This window comes from Hylobates moloch, unplaced genomic scaffold, assembly GCF_009828535.3.
Source record: "Hylobates moloch isolate HMO894 unplaced genomic scaffold, HMol_V3 SCAFFOLD_11, whole genome shotgun sequence".
Lineage (NCBI taxonomy): Eukaryota > Metazoa > Chordata > Mammalia > Primates > Hylobatidae > Hylobates > Hylobates moloch.
Genome location: NW_026652286.1, coordinates 45,321,232 through 45,348,069, shown reverse-complemented (window position 1 = coordinate 45,348,069; position 26,838 = coordinate 45,321,232). Strand labels below are relative to the sequence as shown.

Below are 26,838 nucleotides of genomic sequence, written 5' to 3'. Positions count from 1 at the left end.
TGCACTGGCGTGATCCTAGCTCACTGTAATCTTGAACTCAGCACCTCAGCCTCCTGAGTAGTTAGTACTACAGTCAGACACCACCACACCAGGCTATTTTTTATATATATATATTTTTTGTAGAAACAGGGTCTTACTGTGTTGCCCAGGCTGGTCTAAAACTCCTGGGCTCAAGCATTCCTCCTTCCTCGGCCTCCCAAATTGCTGAGATTACAGGCATGAGCCACTGCACTTCGCCCCCTGCCTCTTCCAAGAAGCTTCCCCCGCTTAATCCCTCCATTGGCCTCCCGCTGCCTGGAGCATCTGGCTAACTCTTGCCCTTGTCTGGAGGGTGGCTGAAGCATAGCTCCCATTTTCTCAGCTTTCACACATGCAAGGCCATGTGTCCTCTGCTCTGGCCGTCTGCCTGTCTGCCCAGGGCAGAGCCCAGCACAAGGCTGGCCCAGCTGGAATATGCATGGAGCATACCTGGGTTGCATTAAAGTGCTCCCCACTTCTGCTTGCCAAGTTCCCACTCAGCCCTCGATGGCTGGCTCAGATGCTCCCTCCTCAGAGAGCTCTTTCCTGACTCCTTGGACTGGGTCATGGGCACTCTCTGTGTACCCCCTCCCCCCAGCCATGCTTCCCTCTGTCACAACGCTGATGTTGCTGTGCCAGTCTGTACTTCCAGCAGTTGGGAGCCTGTATGGACCAGGGCTAGGACCGGTTCTTCTAGGGCCCCAGAACCAACCCAGGCCTGAGCACAAGGTGTCAGTAAAGGCTTTCTAAATAAATGGAATATCACGCCTCTCCAGAGAGCTCATAATCATCCCTCAAAACCCAGCTCAAATGCCCCTTCCCAGAAGCTCTCACTTCCCCCTCTCATCTTCCCTCACCTGCTTCATTGGTGACTCAAAGCATGGAGCATACCCCTTGATGACAGTACACGTCACACTGTATTTTTGTGAGCACCTTAATGTGGTTTCCCCAGCTCTCCATGGCTGACTGGGACCTCTCAAGAGCCAGGCCCAGGTCTGTCCATCTCCCTGCCCACAGGGCCTGGGCCAGAGAAGGGGCTGAAGAAATAGTTTTTGGTGAGCTTCTGGGTCCTGTGAGGGATCTTACTCCATGCCCAGCTGAGCTGAGCTCTAATTCTCTGCATGGTTTGGGGTTGGTGGGGCTCCTGGTGCCCTGGACACAATGGCAAATATGAAGGCTGCCCAGGCCCTGGAGGACTCAGCGACCCTGCCTCTGCCATTTGGCTGTGAGTTTCTGTAGGAGCTCATGTGGTCGCCGGCGGAACTTCTTCTGGGTGAAGTAGAAAAGGATGGGGTCCAGCACGCTGTTGGCACTGGCGAACGGCCGCGTGCCTTTGTAGGCTGCTGCAAAGGCCTCCAACACAGGGCAGGGGACACCCGGCGTCGAGCGCACTGCCAGGTAGGCTGTCTTGGTGATGTGGAAAGGCAGGAAGCTGATGGCAAAGGCAGCAGCCACCACCACGGCCATACGGGCCGCCTTGCCACGCCGCTCCTGGGCCACAGGCTCTGCCGGGCCATCCTGGCGGCACAGGCGGCGGGCCAGGAGACAGTAGCAGGCCAGCAGGGCAGCAAAGGGCAGCAGGAAGCCAATGACAGTGAGAGCCATGCCATAGGGCATATAGTGGGTGGCCAGGGCAGGTGGGCTGAGGTCATAGCAGACAGTGCGGTTACGCTGGATGCCTGTGGCAGCAAAGATGGCTGTGGGCAGGCACTGGGTTGTCACGGCCAGCCACACGGCTACACACACTAGCCAGGCGGCCCGGCGGCCCCCACGTTTGTGCCAGGGGGCCAGTGGGTGGCAGATGCCCAGGTAGCGCTGGAAGCTGATGCAGGTGAGGAAGAGGATGCTGCCGTGCAGGTTGGCGTAGAAGAGGAAGCGGACCAGGCGACAGGCAAAGTCGCCAAATGGCCAGTGGTCACCTTGGGCATAGTTGTAGATGAGCAGGGGCAGGGAGCAGGCATACAGCAGGTCGGCCAGGGCAAGGTTTAGGGTGTACACGGCCGTGCGGGTCAGGGCCCGGCGGGATGTGCAGATCTGGGTAATGACACAGATGTTCAGCGGCAGGCCAGCCGCCAGCACCGCTGAATACACAGGTGGCAGCAGCAGTTGCTTGAAGTTCTCTCGGTAGACACAGGTGGTGGGTGGCAAGCCCAGAGCCTGGCCTGTGCCATTGTCCCACTCCATGGCTGCCAAGGTGAGTTTCCTATGTTCAGGGAGGCTGGGAAAGCAATACACAGCCTGTCAGTGACACGCTCACTCACCACCCAGCAGGCCCTGCCCCTCCTCAGGCCTTGATCTCCCTGTCTGAACAGTGAGGGCACCAACTTTGTCAACTCTGCTACTCTAACCACCCCATGAAGCCCCACAGAGCCCTCACTTTGAGAAAACTTGGGATACAATAAAGCTCACGCTTGGGAGCAATCTGATTCATTTTGTTTATATATAAATATTTTTTTCTTCAGCCTTCCTAGTGAACTTCTATTCATCCTTCACAGCCCTGATCATATGTTTCTTTCTCTGTTAGTGGAGATTGATGGACTTGGGTTTGAATCCCAACTCTGTTATGTATTTACTATGTGACCTTGAGGTGGTGATTTCATTTCACCCGAGAAAAGGGGGAATGCGGCGCCTGCCTCTCAGGGATGTCACGAGGTTAGAAGCACTAAATCATGCTGTGCAGGGCTGCCAGGGGCTCCCTGGGGTGTGGAAACTCTGGTCATGGTGGATCTGCATGTCTCTCACAGACTGGGACCCGCCTGAGGAGAGGGGCCAGGTCTGGTGTCTCTCTGTATCTTAGCCCAGGGTCTGGGGTGGAAAAGGGCCCTGATAACTCTTAGTTAACCAATACGAAGGGTCCACACACCAGGGGCTCACTGAGGACCGCACCCATCTCCTCAGCCTGAACTCCACCTTCCAAAGCCATGGTTCTTCTGGCAGAGGTCTTGTTATCTGTAAAATAGGGGAAGGAGGTGATACCCAGTTCCCCAAGGCTTCTTTCCACTTGAGGCTACAAAGGCAGGTTTGGCAGAGCCTCTGACAACACAGCGCCCCCTAGTGCCCAGAGTGAAAACAGCGTCCCTGAAGGCGGATGGGTGAGGGACCGAGTCATCCGTTTGCTTTACAGAGATGGAAATCCAGGCACAGTGCTCCTTCTTTCTTTGAGACTCAGAGCAGAGTCAGAACCAGAACCCAACTGCCCAATCCAGAAGAGACAGCTTAGTGTAGCCCACAGACATGGGATGTAAAGGTTACATGACCAAGTTCAGAGCTAGACGGGCCTGGGTTTAAATGGTGCTCCCCCACTTCTGTGCTGTGTGAAGCAGGTCATGTCACAGTGTCCTCATCAGTGAAATATGTGGTGATGACATTCAGTAGTGCTCAGTAAATGCCATGCCATTGCATTCTACATCTTATCCCTCCTCTCATTCTTTCGGGCTTGGTTTTGGGAGAGCCAGCAGCACAAATATCCTAAGGGGTTCCCTGATGGGGTAAGTCTGACTCCTAGACACTCACCTCGAAACTGACATTGCCATATTACTGGTGTCTAGAGAAAATTTACAACTTAAATCCAATGGGCCTTTGAGATAGTGAATCTAATCCTCCTCTCTTGCCATTTTACAGATGGGAAAAACTGAGGCCCAGAAAAAATATGAAGTCCTGCAAATGCACTCAGCGGGTGGTAAAGGGTTCGGGCAAAGTATATGGACTCTGATCCAGATGCTCAGGTTCAAGTCCCAGCTATGCCATGGATGAGCTCTGTGGTCTTGGGCATACTAGTTAACCTCTGTTCTCCAGATTCCCCATCTGTAAATGAGATGAGATAGTACCTGCCTTGTAAGATTGTTGTGAAGATCAGCGCCTGGCATGGGGCCAAGTGTTTGCTATTCTTACTGTACCTACTAAGTAAGGTTATGGGGTTTTTAAAAGTTATATTAGAGAAAAATACATTTGTCCCAATTTGCAATTTCATTTTGGTGGAGCTATTTTACGCCATTTTTGGGCAAAATGATAATGTTGGATTCTATAGTCTGCAGCCCACATCCCATGTCACTCCCAGTTATCAAAGATTCTTTGTGGGGCTTTAGCCCGTATGCTAGGAGTGCTGGGTGCCCAGCTAGGACAAGGTAGGCATGACGGGGAGGCCAGAGGAAGAAACATAGCAGCCCACCATAGCATACCCAGGAAGCCACGATTAGCACAGGCAGAGAATGTCCGCTCATCTCTTCATTCATTGGTTCAGGCCATTCTCATTCACATGTTCATTCTCTTGTTTTCACCTGACAGGGATTCACTGAGTTCTCCCTGCCAGCTAGATACATGAGGGAATAGTGTATAGGTGGACATGGAAATATGGGGATACAGATACAGATATGCTAGTCTGATGGAGGAGACCGGTGTGAGCCACCTGATGGAAGAGACTTTTCAGAGCAGAATGAAAGACAGAGCAAGGCCTGGGTGGTTGAGGAGGATTTCCATGGGTGGAGAAGGGTGTAAGGACACTCCGGGTGAGGAGGAAGGTTGAGGGACACAGCACCCCTCTATCATGTTCCCCTCCTCACCATAACCCTCTGTCCTTGCAGACTGATCTCCTCTCACACAGGGTCTGACAAAGAAATCTGAGGAGAAAGAAAACTGCTGGTTTGGTGGGGCTGGCCTTCAAGAGGCAGCCTCTGCCCCTCCCTGACCCCTCTCCTCACACAGGGTCTGAGGAGACCAGTCTGCAAGGGAAGAGGGTTGTGGTGAGGAGGAGAACATGTTAGAGGGGTGCTGCGTTCCTCAACCTTCCTTTGGGAGGCCTTCACCCTCAGATCCCACCTCCAGGGACAGCCTTCTGTCTCAGATGATTGGGGACTGCAGTGTGCCGCTCCCACACCCTGGTGAGACTGATCCTCCTGGGACCCCCTCCCCTCCATCTTGGCAGGAGGCAGGGGCAGCAGGAGGGAATCCGGCACACAGCTCTCTGGGAAACCCTTCAGGGCTGTGTCAGGAAAGACAGGCCTGGCCATTGCCCGGGCTCTCTTGTCTACTTTCTGAGGACCTAGGAGAGCTGAGCTGTTCTCCCAGTTCCTGGCAGGGGCTGGCCTCAAGGAGGGTGCTCTTGGCTCCCACCTCCAGGCAGCAGCTGACCTTGGCGCTGACATCTGTCACTAGCTCTTGGGTCCTAAGTCCTGGACCAGACCAGACCCCAGCCTCTTCCCGGGCTGGACTCTGCCCATGGTGGGGGGCTTGCTAACAAGTGGCTCTGACTACTTCCTTCTCTGCATCCCTCTGTCCTTTGGGGGAAAAGCCCGAATCCTTTTCCTGACATTCAAGACCCCTGCCAAGCCCTCCAGTCCTATCTGAAGTACGCCAGGGCCACTCTGCCCTTGCCCCTTCCTCTTTCGTCACACATTCCCAAGACATGGAGACTCCCACACAGCCAGTGGCAGCCAGAGAGCCAGAATCCCTTTCCAGCCTCCCCATCTCCACTGTTCTCTTCACACAAAGTGCCATTCAACTAATCTCCATTCGTCAAAACCCTAAGTGTCTATCTAGCTCCAGATCTCACCTTGCTTCTTCCTTTTTTTTTATCCCCCCAGCTGGGTGGAATCCCTTCCTCTGGGCCTCCTAACTCTGTGGCCCTCCTTTAAGTCAATGCTGAACCCAGCCTACCTACCCAAAGTCACAGTTCCTTGTGTCCAGCCACCCCCCACCCCCCGCAACCCCTGCACTGGCCCATGGCCCCAAGATGCACTGACACTCACAGGCAGCCTCCTGTCCCTGCAGCACGCTGGTGGTCCCAAGTGTGTTGGGGCAAAGGGAAGCCAGATCTGAGGCTCCCCACTCTCCTGCCCTCAGCTAGGCTGCAACTTCTCTGACAGGGTGAGCAGCTTCCTCTGTTTCCTGGCAGGGCTGCCTCTGACTAAAAGAGTCCCTGTGGGGGCCACCGGCTCCCTGCCATCCCCAACACCACGCCTAGAGCCTGGCGGAAACTGGGCTTAGAGGAGCAAGGAGGTGGAAAAAAGGCGTCCTTCCCGGAACACTCCCTTACCCCAGCAGGGGAAACAGGGGGATGGGGGCAGAGGAGGAGGGGTAGGGGAGAACCAGAGGCTGCCAGCCCCACAGAACCAGGAATTTTCTTTCTGCTCAGCCCTCTCTCAGTCTTCTCAGCTGTCAAATGGGTAGGGCAGTGATTAGAGAGCTCGTGGCTCCTCCTTTAGCTATAACACTCAGAGCCACGGGGTGTCCATTCCTCCTCCCAGCCATTCACTCACCCATCTAGCCTTTCTTCCCTCATTCAATAGCTCACTCACCAACATGTCCATCTACCCATCCCTCCATGTGGCAATCCACTTATGTACAAACTTACTCAGCCGCCTTCTCCCCCCTCCCCTTCCCTCTTCTCCTTTTCTCCACACACTTATCGAGTACCTACTATGTGTCACCAGATCCTCCCATGTTCCCCCATTTCCTGCCTTCCACAAGGCAGGCGCAGAGCGCATGAGGAGTGATGGACGTGGGCTGTGGAGATAGATGTGATGCCCATGAGGACCCAGCTGCCTCATCCACCCCAGCCCCTCCTCACCACCAAACTGGCCTCAGAGCTGTTAGGAGACCAGAGCAGGACATGTGGCTCCTCACTGTCCCAGGGAGGCCAGCTCCAGAGGGGGAAGCAGCATTCCAAGTGGGTGACCTGGAAGAGGTGGGCTTTGATTTGGAGCAGCTGAGGCAGCAAGGCAGGTGGCAGGGGAAGATGGTGTGGGGAAAGAATGCTGCCCTGGGAGTTTGAGGCCCAGGTTCTTACTCCACCTTTGCCCCCAGTCACTGACTAGATAAGCCCCTTCCCTTCTCTGAGCCTCCTTGGTAGAGTATGGTCATACTGATCACCAGTGTGCTGGGAGGATGAAGTGCCACTCAGAGCAGCTCATCTTCTACCCTGGGAGGTGCAGAGGAGACTCCTAGAGCCTACAGCATCAGAGCTGAAGGTGCTCTTAAAGGCACCGATCTCACCCCAAAGCCATTTTTACAGGCAAGGGGATTGAGAAACAGAGTGGGAACCTAAAGTTTGGATCACACTGAGAAAAATCAGGTTTGAACTTCTGGTAAACACTTGGTCAGTTGTGCACAGATTGAGCACCTACTGCTTGCTCAGGCCTGTGCTAAGAGGTCGCTTCTGCCAGCTGAGTGTGGACCTCCTGGTTGAATTGACCTGTGCTGTGGCCCAGGAGAGCAAGGTGGCCTTCAGCTCAGCAGCCAGTCCTTTGCTGGGTCCCTGGGACAACCTCCCGTACCCATTCCCAGCAGGGCGGGTCACTGTCCCAGGAATGTGAACAACTCTGAGGGCTCCTGGGAGGTGTTGGCTCCAAGGCAGGGCAGGGCAGGGCAGGGCAGAGCTTGGGTAAGAAGCCTAAGTGGCCTCAGTTCCTGCAACCTGGATGGATGGGAAACACAAAGCTGTCCCTATCATGCCTTATCCACCCAGACGTGCAGATCTGGAGACCCCTAGCCCCACTGCTCTGCTCAGATAAGGGCACTTGGACTAACCTCAGAGGGGAAGGAAAGGCTCATGGGGTCCCACTTGACAGATGGAGAAAGAAACTAAGGCCAGCTGCCCCTTCCCCACCTTCTTCTCAGGGGTTCAAGGACATACAAGAGGCCTGGCCTGGCACCTCAACAACAACTGAGTACCCATTACCCACCAGCCTTTTAGTTCTTTGCCTTCCTAACAGAGTCTAGGTTTGAGGGCTCTCAGGACCTTGGAACCACAGCATCCTAGGGCTTGGGACTTCAAAGAACCTAAGGATGACTGAATCGGAGCCGAGAAACTGCCTTGCTCTCACCGGGCCTTAGCTTTGCCCATGGACCTGGCTAGGCCTAGAGGAGGGGGCAGGACCCGGGAGGGAGCACTCAGGTCTGAGGGGTCATGGGTGCACCTGGGAGTGAGTAACCTGCAAAGCTCATGGAGAAAGCATGTCCATTGCTGGGCACTGAAGGGCCAGAGGGACCTGGACACATAACAAGGCTGAAGAGGGCATCACGGGCAGGAGGCCCAGTGTGGGCAAAGGCACGGAAGTGGGGAATGAGCTTAACCTCTGTGAGAAATAAATAAATATAGAAGCCAGAGCAATGGATGAGCTCTGCAAAGAGGGGGCCTCAGATGGGAGGCCTGAGAGGGGCTGGCCCGTCACGAAACCTCCAAGGCAGAGCCTTCTTCCGGCAGAGATCCTCCCTCCTTGGCCTCCCAAAGTGTCGGAATTACAGGCATGCACCACTGTGCCCAGCCAGTCTCCCTCCCTCCCTCCCTCCCTCTCTCCCTTCCTCCCTCCTTTCTTTCTTTCTTTTTTTTTTTTTTTCTTTCTTTCTCTCTTTCTTTCTTTCTTTCTTTTTTTGACGGAGTTTCGCTCTTGTTGCCCAGGCTGGAGTACAATGGCACAATCTTGGCTCACTGCAACTTCCGCCTCCCAGGTTCAAGCAATTCTCCTGCCTCAGCCTCCCAAGTAACTGGGATGTACAGGTATGTGCCACCACACCAGGCTAATTTTGTACTTTTAGTAGAGATGGGGCTTCTCCATGTTGGTTAGGCTGGTCTCGAACTCCCGACCTCAGGTGATCCACCTGCTTCAGCCTCTCGAAGTGCTGGGATTACAGGCGTGAGCCACCGTGCCTGGCCAGTATTGTTTCTTAAATGCCTATTCTGTGCCAGATGTTTAATCTGCAGTTCTGGGCAATTTGATGGGGGGTGAATTATTCCCTCCCCTTTACAGATGAAGAAACTAAGGCTCAGGAAGGGCCAGTGAGTTTTCCAAGCTATCCCAGCCAGCTGGCATTTCAGCACGTTCTTCTTGACTCTAAGGCCCCCTTCTCCATTGTTCCCTGAAATCGGAACTTAAGATGCTCATACCTGAGGATTCCCAGGGGAGTTGGGTCTTTCCCTGCGTTGAGACTCTGTAGCCATGAGATGGCGCCAGAGGACAGCCAGCCCAGCTCCGTCACACAGCCAGGGAGGGGTGAGGGCAAGGCTGGTCTGCCCACAGCGGGGGGCCTCCCCTCGGGGCTGGCACTGAGCAGCCTCTGGACTGGGTTTCCAGTCTCAGTTCCTCTTGACCCACTCTCCAACCTTCCTTCCACTCACCCTCCCCAGATGAACTCAAGCTCTTGTTCTCAGGTCCTCACCCTGGTGGATGTGGTCACAGGAGCCACTGGGGACATGGCAGGGACGACAGGGTCAGCACCAAGTCGTGTCTGTCAGAGGTAGAGGCCCTGGCTTCAGGCATCCAGCGCCCATCTCCACCCAGGTACACCTTTGGCAAAACACGGCAGCCCCTCACCTCACAGCAGAGACAGCCTCTTCCAGTTTCCTTTTTTCAGTTCAGGCGACAACCATGGGGTCAGTTCTAGAGCAGAGCCATTCAGTATGGACATAGGAAGAAATGACAAGGGGCCTAGCCCTTCAGGCTGCGTAGATCCTATGGTCTCAGGATAAACTTTACATGACCCCACAGCCTCCCCCATCCCCTGAGGCCTTCATATCTAGCGGGGATGAGGGGACCTGTTCGTCAAAGGCACGAGCTGGAAGCCTGAGTCACTGTCTGCCAGCCAGCTGAGGCAGGAACCAGCTCAGACCAGGCTGGATGTGGAAGAGACTTCCTAACCTTGGCCTGCCTGCCTGCTGGGAAATAAAGGCCTGGAAACCCCCTTGCTGGGCCCCTGGCCGGTGAGTTAGCAGAAAGGGCATCGGATGTCACGGGTCAAGAGTTCGCTTCCTTCCCCTGAGGAGTCAGACAGGCTGGGATTGACCACCAACTTGCTGTGTGACCTAGGGAGAGCCACCTACACTCTCTGAGCCTGGGTAAACAGGGCTACTTATGGTAACTACCTACCGTACAGGATCACTATACCCTCTGTGCCCCAGTCATCAACCCAATCCTGACTCTGGGAAGCCTCTAGCCTGAGGCAGGGTTACCCCTGGAGCCCACCTGAGGCCAGCTTGAGGCCAGATTCCTAATGCCAGTGCCTCCCTGGCACCCAGAAGACAGAGGGCCGGAGGCAGAGTCCTCTCACCTGGAGGAGTTTTGGTCCTACCTGTGGCATCTGGCTGGCTACAGAAGGACAAACCTGGCAGAAGGGAACATGGAAGGCAGGGACCCTGATTTCTCTTCTCCTTTCCCACTTCCCCTTCTCACCTCCCGCTCAACAGGAATTAAAGCTAAAACTGAAACAGCCATTTTCAGTGAAAGGAAGAGGAAGCTGCAGCTTTGGGGAATTTGGGGGTTGGGGCTGCTTCCTTTGGTTTCTCTCCAGCCTCTTCAAGCTTAGCAAAGATGGAATTTGCATCTCCCAAGACCCCACTATGTATGAGGGGCCCTAGTTGCCCAAGAAGGCACCCAGAAGTCCCACCACAACCTGGACACATGTATTCATTGAGCACTAACGATGCACCAAGCATTGTGCAAAATGCTTGATGTGCTGTGTCTCATTCACTCTTCACAACTACTGTTTCCACTTTACAGATGAGGTGACTGAGGCATAGCAAAGTTAGCAAGGGGTTCTTTCTTGGGAATGTGAATGAAGAGGGTTAGAGACCACGCGGCCCTGGTGGGCACAGGGCTGAGAGGTCAAGGGCAGCTCTGAGACTGAGGAACTGTGTGGATAGCACAGAGGCCCAGGGAGCAGCTGTGACAGGGCAGCCCCCGGTGAGCAGAGGGATGGCCTGTGGTGCCCAGCCCGTATAAGTCCACGCCTATAGGGCCACTGCACCTCCCACCCAGTGCTCCAGGAGATCCCCAGGGCCTCCTAAAAATCTCTCCCCTGGAGCTAGTGGGAGAAGCTCTCTGTGCCTTGCCTGGACCACCAGGCTGTCCCATTTGTTTCTCTCCTTGTGGGAGAGGTCACTTGGTTCTCCCTTTGAGAAGGAACCTGCTGCTTAGCTGCAAGTAGTGCAGTTGGCTGATGGCCACAGTTAGTGCCTTCAGGATCCACCCATCCTCCCAGATAACCAGGCTCCAGTCCGTGGGGGAAGAGATGGCCCAGGTCCAGCCACCTGGCTAGCCTGGCAGTCATTGTTCAGCCCCTCTGTAGCTTCTTCCCACCCAGTTCCCAGATCCCCTCTTATGATGATGACCCTGCCCTCTGATTTTCCTTTGGGGGGATCCCCCTTCTCCCATCTAGAGTCTTGGGGGTCTGGGAGTGATGGGTCTGTGATCTAAGCCTACCAATGAGAGAAGAGTGGGCCCCTCAGGCCTGTAACTGGCTCAGGGTAGAGGAGTGACCTTCACTGCATGCCTCAGAGTCAATTCTGGTGCTTTTACTGGGGCATCGGGAAGGAGACAGGTCTTCCACAACATTTGCAAAGCTAGTAGAAAGCGAGGCAGGAACTGCTGGAGCCAAGTGAACTAAGTTCCAGGCACTGTCCTGGGCGATGGAGATACTGCTACCAGGGAGGAGACTGTCTACATAGAAAGCCAAGGAATGGCAGAGATGAGAGATGGGGATGCATCGTTTCCTGAGAACAACATTGAGTGCCTGGTTTCAGCTGTGCCTGAGGTTTTACCTTTGGTGTCATGAGCTGATAAACTCCCTTTTTGCCTCAATCCATTTAACCTAGGATTCTGTCTCTTGAAACTAGGAGTCCCACCTGTAGATCTGCACCTTGTGCCCAGGAAGAGACGTGACATTTCCCTACGAGAAAACTGAGGCCAGAGAGGTTAGGAACTTGCCCAAAGTGCACTATAAATCCACCATGACACCCTGTCTCTCAGGAAGAGTGGCTTAAGAAAGGACAAGGAAATGGAGGTCAGGAGTCAGGGCAGAGAAGAAGACCAGCCGAAGGGGCGGTGTCAAACTCCCTCCCTTTCCTTCTCTAACTCTGCTAGGAACTGGGGACAAGGTCTGCTTTGCCTCTGGGGCCTCAGAGACCAGTACAGGCTTTGGCCCAAGAGGCACTGGGAAATGTTGGATGACTGGATCCAGTCTATAAAGATGAGCCCCGGGTCTCTGTCCTTGGTGCTGCCTGGTTCCATTTTTTTTTTTTTAAATCTTTGTCTTGACTGATGATGGAGAAGATTTGTCAAGGAGAATGAAGGTAATGGGTTCAGGAGTAGCACCTCTGAGACTGCTTGGGTCCCCCAGTCCCCACCTCAGGAAAGGCAGACCACCAACCCTGCCAAGTGGTTACTGTGGGTTATGATCCTGCCCATTTCCCAGGCAGACCCTGAGGCCCGAAGGGAGGCAGCTTTGTCCACAACTCGTACAGGTAAGGTTTGGGTGTGGAGGGGGAGCCTCAGGGAACTCCTCCCCTCCCATGAAAGGCAGCCCCTGCCTTGATTCCTGCTCTGATCATCCCTAGCTCTTCCTAGGGCCTGAGCCCACCTGGCAGAGATAAGACATTCAGCTGGACCCGGGGGTCAATGACAGGCCTCTGAGTTCTGGACCCTCAGGGCTAGGGAGGCCTTAAGGTCACCTGACTCAGAGGTCTTCCCACCATCCCCTCAGAGAAGGGGGCTCTCTGAAGCCTTCCTTACTGGGCTTGTTTGGCCCCTGCCTGCATACTTCCCATTACAGAGAGCTCACTCCTCTCCTAGGCCACTGCATTCCACCTTGAGAAAGCTCACTGGGAGATATGCTTTGTCACACCAAGCCCTGAGATCTGTCCCTAGTGACTGCTCTCCCACAGCAGTCCAGCTTGCCTCTGGGGCCATAGAGCTTGGCTGCCCCAGGACACCCTGCAGAGATTGTCCCAAGACTGTCCATCTATTGGTCTTCATTCTCACCAGGCAATTTCAGGTACATGTCCAGGCCCCGGGAGACCTAGTGGTGGATCCTCAAGGATGAGGCCGTGGTCTGTGACTGTTTTCAAACCTGAAGACAAAACCCTTTGCTACCTTCTGTCCTTTTTCATTGCCTGCCTGGGGCCTGTAAGGGGGGCATGGTCTCTTCTTTTGGGAGGAGGAAACTAAGGCCACCAACAGCTTAGTTACTTGCGAGGGCCACCAATCTGTCAGTGATCTTCCAATCAGCTGGACTGCCTGTCGCCAAACCCCAAATCTTCACCCTCAACTGGCCCGTTTGTGGCCAGTCCAGTGTGGGAGGAAGAGGGCTTTGTGGGTGTCCAAGGGGTGGCCTGGGAGGAAGAGCTCAAAGTCAGGGGCAACTACCTCATTCAGAGTGCAATGTAGGAGGTCAGCAGGCGACAGGTGGCTCCTGCTGTGGAGTGTGCATGAAGAACACAGGACAGGCCGGGTGTGGTGGCTCATGCCGGGAATCGCAGCACTTTGGGAGGCCAAGGCGGGAGGATCACTTGAGCCCAGAAGTTCGAGACCAGGCTGGGCAACATAGAGAAAAACCTAGCTCTAACAAAAAATGTTTAAAAATTAACTGGGTGTGTTGGCGTGTGCCTGTAACCCCAGCTATTTGGGAGGCTGAGGTGGGAAAATCTCTTGAGCCTGGGAGGCCAAGGCTGCAGTGAGCTATGATCACACCACTGCATTCCCGCCTGGGCTACAGAGCGAAACCCTGTCTCAAAAAAGGGATGCAGGACAGACCCCCTCAGGTGGTCACTCGAATGACACCTTCCCCATGGGACCTTCTCCTACCACTTTAAGCTAAAATTATAACCCCCTACACAACACATGCACACGTGTGATTCCTATGCCCCTTCTCTGCTATATTTTTCTCCTTAGCATTTAAAATCTTTTAATACACTGTTCTACTTATTTATTGGCTATTGTCTCTCTTTTCTGACTGGAACATAAACTCCACCAGGGCAGGGGTTTTCGTGTTTTTTTTTCACTGCTGCATGTACTTAGGACGGTGTCTGGTGTATAGTAGGTGCTCAATAAATATTTGTTGAGTGACTGAACAAATAAATTCCAGAGGTGGTTCAATTATGTCTACACAGAGAGGACTGGGTGCACGGGGGTCTTGGCTTGAGGCTATTCATATAGCAAGCTGTAGTTTGTACTTAAGAGTATGTGTTTATTGGGGATTGGGAGCAGATAGAGATTAAATGTGAGCACCAAAGGCCTTTAAGCCAGCCCTGGGGCTGCTTCTGCCTGGCCACGTGTGTGAGATTTGGGCTGTGAACAGTCCCAGCTGAGAAGGGTGAATAGAACTTGGCCTGGCAGGGCTGGGCAGCCTGTATCTCCCTCCTGCCCTGCCTGAGGTTTTCTCTGGTACTCTCACCTCCCTGCACGGGATCACTCCCTCTGCACTGGGGCCCCGGCCCAGGATCTTCCTGGCTTGTCTCCCTTCCCTTGCCAGCCTAGGCCTCCCCACCAGGACCCAGGATTCCCACGAACACAACCAGTCAGTTCGTGTCCCTCATTCATGGTGCCACCAGACTGCTCCATCCTGCACTGTGGGGCTGAGTAGAGCTGGAGGACATGACTCGGTTGAGTGCCTGAGGCCCTGCAGACCCTGTCACTGCCCCACTTGGCTGGGTCCCCAACTTTTGTCTGCCCTAGGGCATCCTCCCTCCTCCTCTGTCTTCTAAGCCTTGGCCCCATCTTTCTTGTCAGCCCCATACCCTCAACCCTACCAGCCCTCAACTCCTCCTTCAGAGCAGACAGCCTTTCAGAGGGGCTGCCTTCAGCTTCCCACTGTCCAAATAAACCCGTGTGTCTGCACCTTCTCTCCTCACCCATCCACAGCCCCGCGGGACCCCAGGTGCCACCTCCTGCCCTCTCTTCAGCACCCTCCCCATGCTGCATCTGCTGGTTCCTTCCCCTCAGCCCAAACACTTCCCACTCCTCAGTCTCTGTCTCTCTCATCTGAGCAAAATGTCTTCCTTGATCCCTTGTGCTTCTCCGTCTGTTCCTCTTCCTCCCTGCGCAATCAAGCTTCTGGAAGAGTCACCCACAAGCCCTGCCTCCCTGCACCCATTTCTCACACACTTACAGTCAGGCCCAGGGCAGAGCAAGGAGCCTTTGAGCCCAGCTCCGGGAAGAGCAGTGGGCACTCTGTCTTCTGGGTGAGGCTGGCAAGATGGAACCAAGGAGCGAGCAACTGTCTGAGCTCCATCCACAAGGAAATCTCCAAAGTGATCTTGACAACACAGGCCTTGGGGAGAAAACAGGCCACTGAGCGTGACTGGGCTTGACATCCCTGAGCACCACCCAGGGCTGGTGCAGGGCTAGGGGAGGAGAGCCACCTCTCTGGCTTCCAGGAAAGGGCCTGGACTCTGCCTGGAAGGTGGGTGGGGATCAGGGCCGGCAGGGGCACCTCCAGGACATCTGTTTAGCAGGGGATGAGGGAGGTGACCGGTTGGGATAATACCTTTGCATAGCTTGTGACACTGGTTTGAGAAAACATCAATGGTTTCTGTCACAGAATAGGAGGGATCGTTGCTTATGGAGTAGGTGAGGGTTGGGGTACAAGGCTCCCCAGATTACTGCCCCTGTGGATACAAAATGTGAGGATTCACTCCTGGAACAGGTCTCTCCTCAGAGCTCCCCAGAAAACCAGAGTTCTTCAAACCCCAGCCCATGGAATTAGATCCAAATGCCCAATCCCAGCATTTGTACCCCTCTGTAACCCATCACTCTTCCCTCTGCAAAGCTTGGCACCCAAAAGACCTGGGGGTTCCTGTCCTGACTCTGCAACTTATGAGCTGTGACTTTACCTCTCTGAGCCTCCGAGTCCTTAATTTTAAATATTGTCAATAGTCACAGCATCACTGGGGGCTCAAATGAAATAGTGGATCTAGATCACCTAGCCCAATACCTGGTGCATAAGAAGTATTTGCTCAGTGAGGCTTCTATTATCACCCATAATTTTATCATGGACCAGCCAAACTCATGAGAAATGACTTCCCTTGCAACCTTTGCTCCCTTCCTCCCTTCCTCCTCCATTCATTCATTCATTCGCCATGCATTTACAAGGAGTCTTACAATGTGCAGGCACCTCTCTGGGCTCTGTCCTTTGAGGAGCCCCCGTTAGTGGAAAAGACAGATGAAGATGTAGATCCATGGGTCTCTGGGAAGACAAAGGAGGCCTCTAACCCTGTCTGTGGTATCAAGCAAGGCTCCCTGGAGGAGGTGATTCTTTGGTGGAGTGTAGAAAGGAAAAGGCAAGTGCTCCAGGCAGAGAGACCTGCTGGAGATGTGGGACCTCAGAGTACCTGCAAGTGTTTGGGTTTGCAGGTGCTGAGGGGCCCTGCAGGAGGTAAGCCTGTGGGGTCATTAGAGCCAGGCCCAACAGGCCTCAAAATGCCAGGCTACACATGTGGCCGCTGCATTGAGGGTGCCAGCTGAAGAAAGTCCTCATTGGGGGACCCCTTTCTTTTTTTTTTTTTTTGAGATGGAGTCTCGCTCTGTCACCCAGCCACCCAGGCTGGAGTGCAGTGGTGTGATCTCGGCTCACGGCAAGCTCCGCCTCCCGGGTTCACGCCATTCTCCTGCCTCAGCCTCTCCGAGTAGCTGGGACTACAGGCGCCCGCCACCACGCCCGGCTAATTTTTTTGTATTTTTAGTAGAGACAGGGTTTCACCATGGTCTCGATCTCCTGACCTCGTGATCCGCCCGCCTTGGCCTCCCAAAGTGCTGGGATTACAAGCGTGAACCACTGCGCCTGGCCGGGAGACCCCTTTCTAAAGCAGGGCAGAGGCATAATCAAATTTGAGACTTAGAAGGTCCCTTGGGCTGCTAGTTGGAGGATGAATTGGTTGTGGTTAGGTTCAGAAAAAATAAAGCCTCAAATGGGGTTGTGGCCATGGGATGGGGAGGCTCCAGGGACCAGCCAGTGGTAGGCTCACATCAAGGATCTCAGATGGCAGGCTCACAGCAGTCTCCCCTGCCCCCTAACAAGCCCTGACAGCCAGAGTAGTGGAAAGACAGATGTCCCACACCAGCCCTCAGGTCACAGGTGAAAAGCTGAGGTCCAGAACAGGCAAGAGGATGCTGTGGCCCTGCAGGGAGCCGGTGGGGAGCCTCCCATCTCTGTGTCCAGTCATCAAGCCTGCTGCTCCAGCCTGGCTCTCCTCTCCAGGGGCAGCAAAGGCATGGCTTTGGTAGCAGGGGACTTGGAGGAGCAGAAGGATGATTTGCTCCAACTGCCAGACCTATGCAGGCCCTCCTCCATCAGACAGACTGGAGAGGGGAGCCCTTAGAGCTTCCAAAGTTCTCTTCTCTCCTTTGCACCCATTTTGCAGTGAGGAAAACTGAGGCCAAGAGAGGAGAGACATTCGGCTCCTGGGATAGCACAGTCATCTGGACATGGGATGTCAGCTGTGGGAGACAGAGTACCTGGTTCCCAGGCCTGGCCTTGCCCCTGGGCAGCGGGATTCACAGTTCCCGAGGACACTCAGCTGGTGAGGGGTGGAGTTCTAATGGCACCACTGTCTGGCTCCTGCCTGGCCCTTATGCCCAGCACAGTTCCCAGGGGTCACTTCCCTTCCATCCTAGCCTGTGTCTGTAAGCCATGGCTGAGCAGAATAGAACAGGAAGGAACCGTGTGCCATCTGCTCCAGATCACTGTGGATGTGGGCTGGTCCCTTCTTGAATGGAGGAGCCTGGGCCCCACCCTGCCCAAGGGAGCCAGATGTCCTCAGCACAGCTCAGCTAGTCTGTGCCCCACTAGCTCTCCCAGGGTGGGCTTGGGTGGTGAAGCCCAACTCTGGTTCTTAGAGCTTACAGACTTGACTTAGCACCCTGAGTGTCTGGTCTGTGCTTGACCTGGACTGTACCAGGGCATGAGGATGAGCTGAGGGAGCAGATGAGCTGATATAGCAGACAAAGTTACTGGCCATTTAGAGTGGTCAGTGCCAAGAGCCCGCTGTCCTCTAATCCCACCTGCAGAGGCCAGATGGGCAGGACTTGCCATTTCTCTGGTGGAAAAACTGAGGTCCCACTTCATGTCAATCACCAAGCCCTGTTTGTGCTCCATTTTCACATTTCGAACTCCTCTTCTCTCACCCCACGGCCCCTCCCCCAACCCAGACCGCATCCTTCTCATGCTTTCTGGTTTTCCATCTCCAGGGCCAGTCCAGCCCCTTTCTGCGGCCAGATGGACCCTGGCTCAGCAAAAGTCTGACTTCATTGGTTCTCCTTCTACGCCCTCTCTATATCTTCCCAGTGCCTGAGGATAAAGGCAAACCCAGTTCCTGCTGACATCTCCACTCTCAGCTCCCATTCCTGCCCCTGGCACGCGACCTGCTGGGCTCTGATTTACTTTCAGTTCCTGCTCTTCTTTTCCCCCTCGTCAGTGCTGTTTCCACCACTGGACTTCCCTCTCCCCACATCTGTGGCTGGCCAACTCCCATCGTAAACTCAGGGACAGAGGAGGCCCAGGTCCTGCCCACAGGCACTCAGTAGGGACAAGGGACATCTACCTGAAGATCTATAACCCTAAGCCCCAGAGTCCTGCCAGAACACAGGCAGGGAGGGATAGTTCCACAGGAGAGAAGGCTCGGTGAGGAGGTGGCAGTGAAATGGTCAAGTGTATGTAGAAGTAAAAGGCAGAGTCTGTGAGAGGCCTGTTGAAGGATGGTGAACAGAGCTGGAGCTGCTCTGGATGTGCTTGAAAAGAGGCCCAAACTAATAATGATGACAATACAATTATTGAAGCCTTAGTGTGTGCCAGATGTGCATTGCCCCATTTAATCCTCGTAAGGATCCTGCAAGGTGGGACTGGTTATTATCTTCGTTTTATACTTCTGGTGGGGAAACCAAGCCACAAAGATTAGCTCAAGGTAGCACAGGGAGAAAGAATGTCTCCTGGGCTATTCTGAACCCAGGCAGCCTGGTTCCAGAGTGCATATTCTTAGCCCCTACAACAGAGCAGGGCTGGAGTAGGAAGGATTTCAGGTGGCAGGGAAATCCAGCCCCTCAACTGCTCTGACCCAACCTGCCTGGGGCCCAGCTTGCCCTGGCCTCGCCGTTCCATCAGTCACAGGGCCTCATAAATGCTGCGTCCTTTAGGAAATCTTCAGTGATCAAATAGAAGGATTCCTTCTACTTCTCCCAGGCCCCTCACAGGAAGCCTAAGGTAAGGGACACCCTTCTAAGCAGAGCTTCCCAACCCTGGCTGCTCATCAGATTCCTGGACTCTTTCTGGGGAGGAATGTTTGCCTGTCCTGCATCTCTTCTTATTGGGAGACTCTCGCCCCATTCAGTGGCGATTTTCTTCATTCAAGGTGGTCACCAGACTCAGGATCCATCCAGACCCTTCACCAGTGATTGGTTCAGGGGCAACCAATTAGAGTTTGCCCCAGGAATTTTTGTGGAACCAGCATGAAAGGTTCTCACTCTTTTTCTCCTGGATTATTAGCTGTGCAGACCATGGAAGCCTGGTGCTTCTGGAAGGAACTTGAGTGAGAATGTAGGAACCCAGTGGAAAGTCAGGAGAGAGATGTTCACGGCATCCTTGTAACTGCTGGATCTAGCCGTGTCAGATCTAGGTCTACCTTGGGCTTTTTATTTATATAAACTGATATACCTTTTCTTGCCCAAGCTAGTTGCATTTGTCTCTTGCAACCAAAATATCCCTGACCACCCTGACACCAAAAGCATAGGCAAGAACAACAACAACAGCAAATTAAATAAGTTGAAATTTATCAAAATTTAAAACTATTGTACATCAAAGGACATTATCAACAGAGTTGGAAGGCAACCCACAGAATGGGAGCAAATATTTGCAAACCATATGTCTGATAAGGTATTAATATCTAGAATGTATAAAGAACTCCTACAAACTAAACAGCAAAAGAAACAACCCAATTCAAAAATCAGCAAAGGACTTAGACATTTTTCCAAAGAAGATATACAAATGGCCAATAAGCACATGAAAAGATGCTCAACGTTACTAATCAATAGGGAATGCAAATCAAAACCATGAGATAACACTTCACATCCATTAGGATGGCTATTATTAAAAAAAAAAAAAAAGACCAACCTAGGAAATAACAAGTGTTGGTGAGGATGTGGAGAAACTGGAAACCTTTGCACTACTGTGGAAATGTAGAATGATGTGGCCTCTGTGAAAAATATTACGGCTGTTTATCAAAGCATAAAATTACCATATGATCCAGCAATTCCACTCCTAGAATTCCAACCAAAAGAATTGAAGGCAAGGACTCAAACAGAAGTTTATACATCAATGTTCACAGCAGCATTATTCACAGTAGCCCAAAGGTAGAAACAAGCCAAACATCTGTAGATGGATGAATAGATAAATAAAATGTGATATATACATACAGTAGATTATTATTCAGCCTTAAAAAATGAAATTCTGATACATACTACAACGTGGATGAAACTTGAAAACCTTATTCCAAGTACAACAAGCCAGTCAAAAAGGGACAAATACTGTATGATTCCACTTATATAAGGTAACTAAAAAAGTCAAATTCATTGAGACAGAAAGTAGAGTGGGGGTTGCCAGGGGCTGAGAGGGTGGGAGAATGGGGAGTTATTATTTAATGGGCATAGAGTTTCAGTGGATGACTTTAAAAAGTCCTGGAGGGCTGGGCACGGTGGCTCATGCCTGTAATCCCAGCACTTTGGGAGGCCTAGGTGGGTGGGCAGATCACCTGCGGTCAGGAGTTCGAGATCAGCCTGACCAACATGGTGAAACTCCGTCTCTACTAAAAATACAAAAATTAGCTGGCCGTGGTGGTGTGTGCCTGTAATCCCAGCTGAGGCAGAGGAATCACTTGCGGAGGCAGAGGTTGCGGTGAGCCGAGATCGCGCCACTGCACTCCAGCTTGGGTGACTGAGCAAGACACCATCTCAAATAAATAAATAAATAAATAAATAAATAAATAAATAAATAAACAAATAAAAAGTCCTGGAGATGGATGGTGGTGATGTGATGGCTGTGCAACAATGTGCGTATACTTAATACCAGTGAATCGTACAATCAAAAAGGATTAAAATCATACAGTTTGTTATGTATATTTTATCATAATAAAAGACAAACGAAATAATAATAAACAAACAAACAAACAAAACTCAGCCTTGACCAGCACATCTACTGTATTGGGAGACAATTCTCCAAGGGCCACTCAGATTTCTGCATGTCTTGTGAGCAGAGACAGACTGCCTTTGTTCCAGACGATCTTTTCAAGGATATCTGTAGAGCAGACAGCTTTGGAAGATAAAGATAGAGATAGTGTCCCCTTCTGGAGCCAAAACCAGGTTTATTGACTGTTTGGTATAACAAATATAACAAATATGATGTCTTCCTCTGGGGCAAAGGTCAGGTAGGCTTGCTGCCTCTTATAAAAGATGCGGATTGCCTAAGCTCCAGGTTCCTTACCTGCACAAGCCATTGCATGTGCAGGTATTACCTGGCCCCCTTTGCATTGTCCTGCAGGAATTGGGGAACAAGTGCCAATGCTGATATTTGGGCTACTCCTATTGTTGTGAGGAACAAAGTTCTTTATCTTTAACCAGAAGTCTTGTGTCTTCTGCCAGCAACTATGAAACTGTAGCAGGCCAACTCATTGGCTTGGAAGTGTGGTCAAATCACAGGCCCTTCCCACTTTCTTCATACTTTTTGCATCGGAATCTCAGGTGGGAGAAAAAAAAATCTGTATTTCTAGCTGGGCCCAGTAGCTCATGCCTGTAATCCCAGCACTTTGGGAGGCAGAGGTGGGCGGATCACTTGAGTTCAGGAGTTTGAGACTGGCCTGGCCAACATGGTGAAACTCTGTCTCTACCAAAAATACAAAAATTAGCCAGGTGTGGTGGCACAAGTCTGTAATCCCAGCTACTTGGTAGGCTGAGGCAGGAGAATCGCTTTAACCTGGGAGTCAGAGGTTGCAGTGAGCTGAGATTGCACCACTGCACTTTAGCCTGGGCAACACAGTGAAACTGTGTCTCAAAAAAAAAAAAAAATCTGTATTTCTGACATTATGATGCAGTGATGCAGTGGGCCAACTTGGGTTTATAGGGATCTTGCCCTGGACCTAAGCCCCTGAAGAGTTGGTTTCCTCCTTTTGGAGGCTGCTTCTCCCTTTTCACTCCAGCTGCCAGGAAACTCACAGTGAAGTTTCCCTTTCACCTACCTGAGGACTAACATTCATCTCAACCTTCTATGTAATTTCTATATTCCTGCTCCCGGATTTTAAAAAAATTAAGATATAATTCACATACCATAAAATTCAGCCTTTCAAAGTGGACAATTCAGAGGTTTTTAGCATATTCACAAGATTGCGCAACCATCACCACTATCTAATTTCAGAACATTTTAATAACCATAGAAAGAAATCCTGTACCCAATAGCAGTTACTCCCCATTCCTTTTCTCCCCATCCCCCTGGAAACTACGAATCTCCTTTTTGCATTCATGAATTTGCCTGTTCTGGACATTTTATGTAAATTGAATCATGCAATATGTACCATTTTGTGTCTGACTTATTTTACTTAGTGTGTCTTCAAGGTTTATCCATGTTGTAGCATAAATAAAAATTTCATTTTTATGGCTGAATAATATTCCATTATATGGATAGGCCACATAATTGTTTATCTGTTCATCCACTGATGGCATTTTGGGTTATTCCCACTTTTTGGCTATTATGAATAATGCTGTTATGAACATTTATATAGACGTTTTTGTGTTTTAAATTTTCTTGCATATACACCTTGGAATGGAACCAGGGGGTCATATGGTAACTCTATGTTTAACCTTTTGAGGTGCTGCCTAACTGCACTCCAAAATGGCTATATACTTTTTCATTCTCACTAGCAGTGTATGAGAATTCCAATTTCTTCACATCCTAGGCAACATTTGTTATTGTCTGCCTTTTTCATTGTAGTCATTTTAATGGGTGTAAAGTGGTATCATATTGTGGTTTTGATTTGTGTTTCCCTAATTGCTCCTTTTCTTATGTTGTCATTCATATTTTACCATTTAATGGTATGCTCTGAGGCCTGACGTCTTGTGGAACAAGTACTCCATGGAGTGGGAGAGTCATGAGTTTCGGGGACAGATAGTCCTAGGTTTGATCCCCTCTGCATCTACTAGTTATATGACCTCGAGCAAGTTATTTAACTCTCTGAGTCTCAGTTTCCCCACTTATTCTATGTGAGTTATAGTATTAACTGCTCTTGGTGTTGCTGCTATTATAAGATAAATCTATAATAAAGCCCCTGAGTGGGCCTGGCACAAAGCAAGTCCTCCGTGAATCTCACCAATGAATCCAAGAGTCAGAACGGGAGATTACCAGCCTTGGAGGAGACCTAGGCTGGGGACTGTTTAGCTTTTAATCTATTATTTGCTTTACTCCAGCAACTTCTTACAACAGAGGCATTTCTGTGTCAAACATTAGCCTCTCTGTGCCTCTGTTTCCCCTCCATTCTATGGAGGTGTGTCCTTCTCAGGAGCGTGGCGGGCCGCAATGCGAAGGCATGAGGAATGAGACTGCACCAGGCTGTCAAGTACTAGTGAATCTGCAGGACAGGTTCTGGCACTTCCATGTCTGTCTCTTGCCTCAACCATCATATTAGCTGCTGCCTGAGGGAATTTCTCCTCCCTCAGACAATGGGCTCTCCTTCTCCTGTGCAGGTCTGTCCCTGTCGTGCCCCTGTCTCTCAATAGAAGGGATAGGACACTCAGGAACTGTGGGCTGATTTGAAAGGCTGGTTCCCATCCCTCTGGCATGAGAGAAACAAGGTTATCCCTCACTCTGAGTTGAAATCTGCCTCCTGGTACCACAGGACAGCCACCACTCCATCCCAGGCCATGAAAACCGGCACTGCCCTGGGAGTCAGGATGCCAGGCTCTGTCTCAGCTACTGCAGAGTTCATCTTCCTGGAGCTCAGTACCCAGCCCCTGAGTTCCTAAGGAGAGAGCTGGACCCACTAGCTCCTGGGTCCCTGGAATCCACACAGGGCTGGGCACAGAAGCCACTGACCCAGCCTATGCCATCTCCGTAAACCAAATGACTGCATCTTGCTCAGACCCTGCCCTCCCATGGAGCTATCAATGACAGGGCCAGCCCTGGGACAGGGGAAGCAGCAAGATATCACCCCATGCCGGGGCATTGGCCCTAACTGGACAAGCCAACAGTCAGAGAGGGAGAGTCAGAGCCTGAGCTGCCAGATCCCCACCCCAGCCTGAAATAGAAACCTATTTCAGAGACAAATGGGGAAATGGTCCCAAGGCAGGAGGGGGCAGGGTGGGCTGTTGCACCCAGCTTCCTGAGAGTCTCGACGGGCCCCGGGTCCTCTGCTGTAATGGGCACCTGTTGCCAGGCTTTGCCGACTCACTCTAACACTAAGGAACCAGGAAAGCTAGATTCAGAGCTCTGAGGCCTGGACACTGACAAATTATAGTCCCAGCTCCCACATTGGACAGGATCCTTTAATTTCTCTGAGCCTCAGCTTCCTCTGCTGCAAAATAGGAATAACAATAATCCTGACTGCTTTCTTTTTCTTTTTCTTTTTCTTTTCTTTTCTTTTTTTTTTTTTTTGAGATAGTCTCGCTCTTGTCACCCAGACTGGAGTGCAGTGGTATGATCTCAGCTCACTGCAACCTCCTCCTCCCGGGTTCAAATGATTCTGCTGCCTGAGCCTCCTGAAGCTTTCATTTTTGTGTGAAACACTTGACACATTGTAGTTGCTCAGTCAATGACAGACCTTGCTATTATTGCTTAACTTTCTCTTTCAGCTCAATTTTGATGAATGATTTATTCATATTATTTCATTTATTTATTCATTCAGCCAAACAGCCAACACACACCTACTAGGTAAGCCACAACAGTTAATAAAGTTTTTGGAGTTTGGTAAGAATTGAAACCCTAGCACTGCCGTTAGTTGGTTGGATAACTCTGGGAGAGCCATTTCCCTTCAACAAGCCTCCATTTCCTTCCCTGTAAAATGGGAACAATAAATACCATCTCTGGAGGGCATTGGGATGTTATAAAGAGTCAGTGGCACTTGAGGCCAGCAGTTTGAGACCAGCCTGGGCAACATAACAAAACTCCATCTCTACAAAATATTTTTAAAAATTAGTTGAACATTGTGATACATGCCTGTAGTCCCAGCTACTTTTAGGTTGAGGCAGGAGGATTGCTTAAGCCCAGGAGTTCAAGGTTACAGTAAGCAATGACAGGGCCACTGTACTCCAACCTGGGTGACAGAGCAAGACCCTATCTTTAAAAAAAAAAAAAAATCCAAAAATAAAAAGAGTCAGTGGGACAGTGGTGTGAAAACAGCCAGTGCATAGCCACAGATGGAAAAACAGGTGGTGGATGGGCTGCGCAGAGGAGCCAGGCAAGCTTCTGGCAGAACAGGCCATGCTGGGAGCTCCTGGCAGTCAGGCCTCCAGAGACAGCCACAGGATAAGGCAAGGGCAGGAGAGAAGAGTCGGCAGGCTCAGAAACAATTGCCAGGTTTCTGGACCATGGCCCCCTCCCTTTCTGATAAACTGACAAACAGTGAGGAAATGCAAAAAAAGATTGTAAGAATTTTAGAAGAGTCCCAGCCACACAGGGAGTCGAGGGCAGTGTAGAGTTCCCCCCACCCAGCCAGTCATACACACACACATACACTGGAAGCCGGGCGTTCTCACTCTCGCGTACACACCCAGGGGCTTGGCACACACATGGATGCACCTTCTGGGGCACAACACTTTAAAGTTTGCAAAGGGCCTTCTCATTTTTCATCTCATTGATACTGAGGGGTGGAGAGGTTCCCTGAATGCGACCCATTCTAGAGCTGGCAAGAGATGAGAGTCCCAGATATCTTCAAGAGGCCAGGGCTGAACTCATGGGCTGGGCTGCCTGTTTTCTCTGTGTCAGTGTCAGCAGAGCTGAATGGCAATAGAAACTCCGGAAAAGTTTTAACCTAGCTCTCCCAGATAGGCCTTTTCACCCTTAACAAGTCACACCTGGACTCAGGGACGCATTTTTTTTTTTTTTTTTTTTTTTTTTTTTTTTCCAATCCACTCCCATGGGGCCAGCTCCAGGCTGTCTTAAGATTTAGCTGGAATGGCAGAGGTGAGAGGCTTCCCAAGGGCCTCCTCTGTGGACAATTATTCGGTCACTAATCCTTCCTACTCACTCCCTCAACCAAAGTTCCTGGGGAGCTCTGAGGGCAGGGCCCAGCCTCCTCCGTGACGGCCCCTCTCCAGATACTACACTTAGCAGTGTTCACATACGCAGGGAGAGACCACGGTTGCCCCCATTTTAGAGAGTAAGAAATTGAGGCCCAGAGAGGAAAAGTGTCCTTGCCAGCTATTTGGACTCCAACCCAGACCTTTGTGACTCCGAATCCTGACTGAGCTATTCCACTTCTCCAGCAAGGCACAGCAGAGCACCAATGTGTCCATCTCCTCCCCGCCCCCACTGACCCCGTCCTGAGGTGCCTCGTCCCTCCACGCTGTGCAGTCTGCAGGCTCCAGGCATAGCCAGACGGAGGAAGGAGGAGGACCCCAGTGCCTGCCCTACTGCCACTCTTGCCTGTGATGAGCCTCGGTGGCAGCAAGTGGACTGCAGTTACTCAGGAAGCTCCTAGGGGAGCTGAGGGGCACAAGCCCTTCCAGGCAAGGACCCAGAAAACTCACCCAAGAGTTAGCAAGTGCCCTGTTTGCAGTCTGTGAAGTGCTGGAGCAAATTCCCACTCATGGAACAGCCCCTGCTGCCAGTCAGTTCTGTGCCTGAAACTGTCGCGTGCAATGTTCTGGCAGAAGTCTGGAAAGGCAGCAGATGAGGAAACCGAGAGACCTGGGGAGAGGAAGTAACTTGCCACAGCACAGAGCTGGCAAGCAGCAGGGCCAGGACTCGCATCCTGAGAACCCTGAAGCTCAAGGCCTTTACACCAATGCTGACTCATCCTCTACCCAGGTGCCTGCAAGTCACTTCATTCACCCTCTGTTTGCTCACTCAAACAAGCAGCATCACCAA

The 26,838-nt window shown here is 51.7% G+C and overlaps 1 protein-coding gene across 1 annotated transcript; it reads right to left on the bottom strand.

The window, feature by feature from the left end:
* On the bottom strand, positions 1–26,823 carry P2RY6 (pyrimidinergic receptor P2Y6). Its single transcript, XM_032166895.2, has 2 exons — positions 26,499–26,823; positions 1–2,236 (listed from the first exon to the last, which is right to left on the bottom strand). The coding sequence occupies exons 1-2, from the start codon at positions 26,765–26,767 to the stop codon at positions 1,216–1,218; spliced, it is 1,290 nt and encodes a 429-aa protein (XP_032022786.1). The 5' UTR covers positions 26,768–26,823; the 3' UTR covers positions 1–1,215.
* Positions 26,824–26,838: the final 15 nt, after the last annotated feature.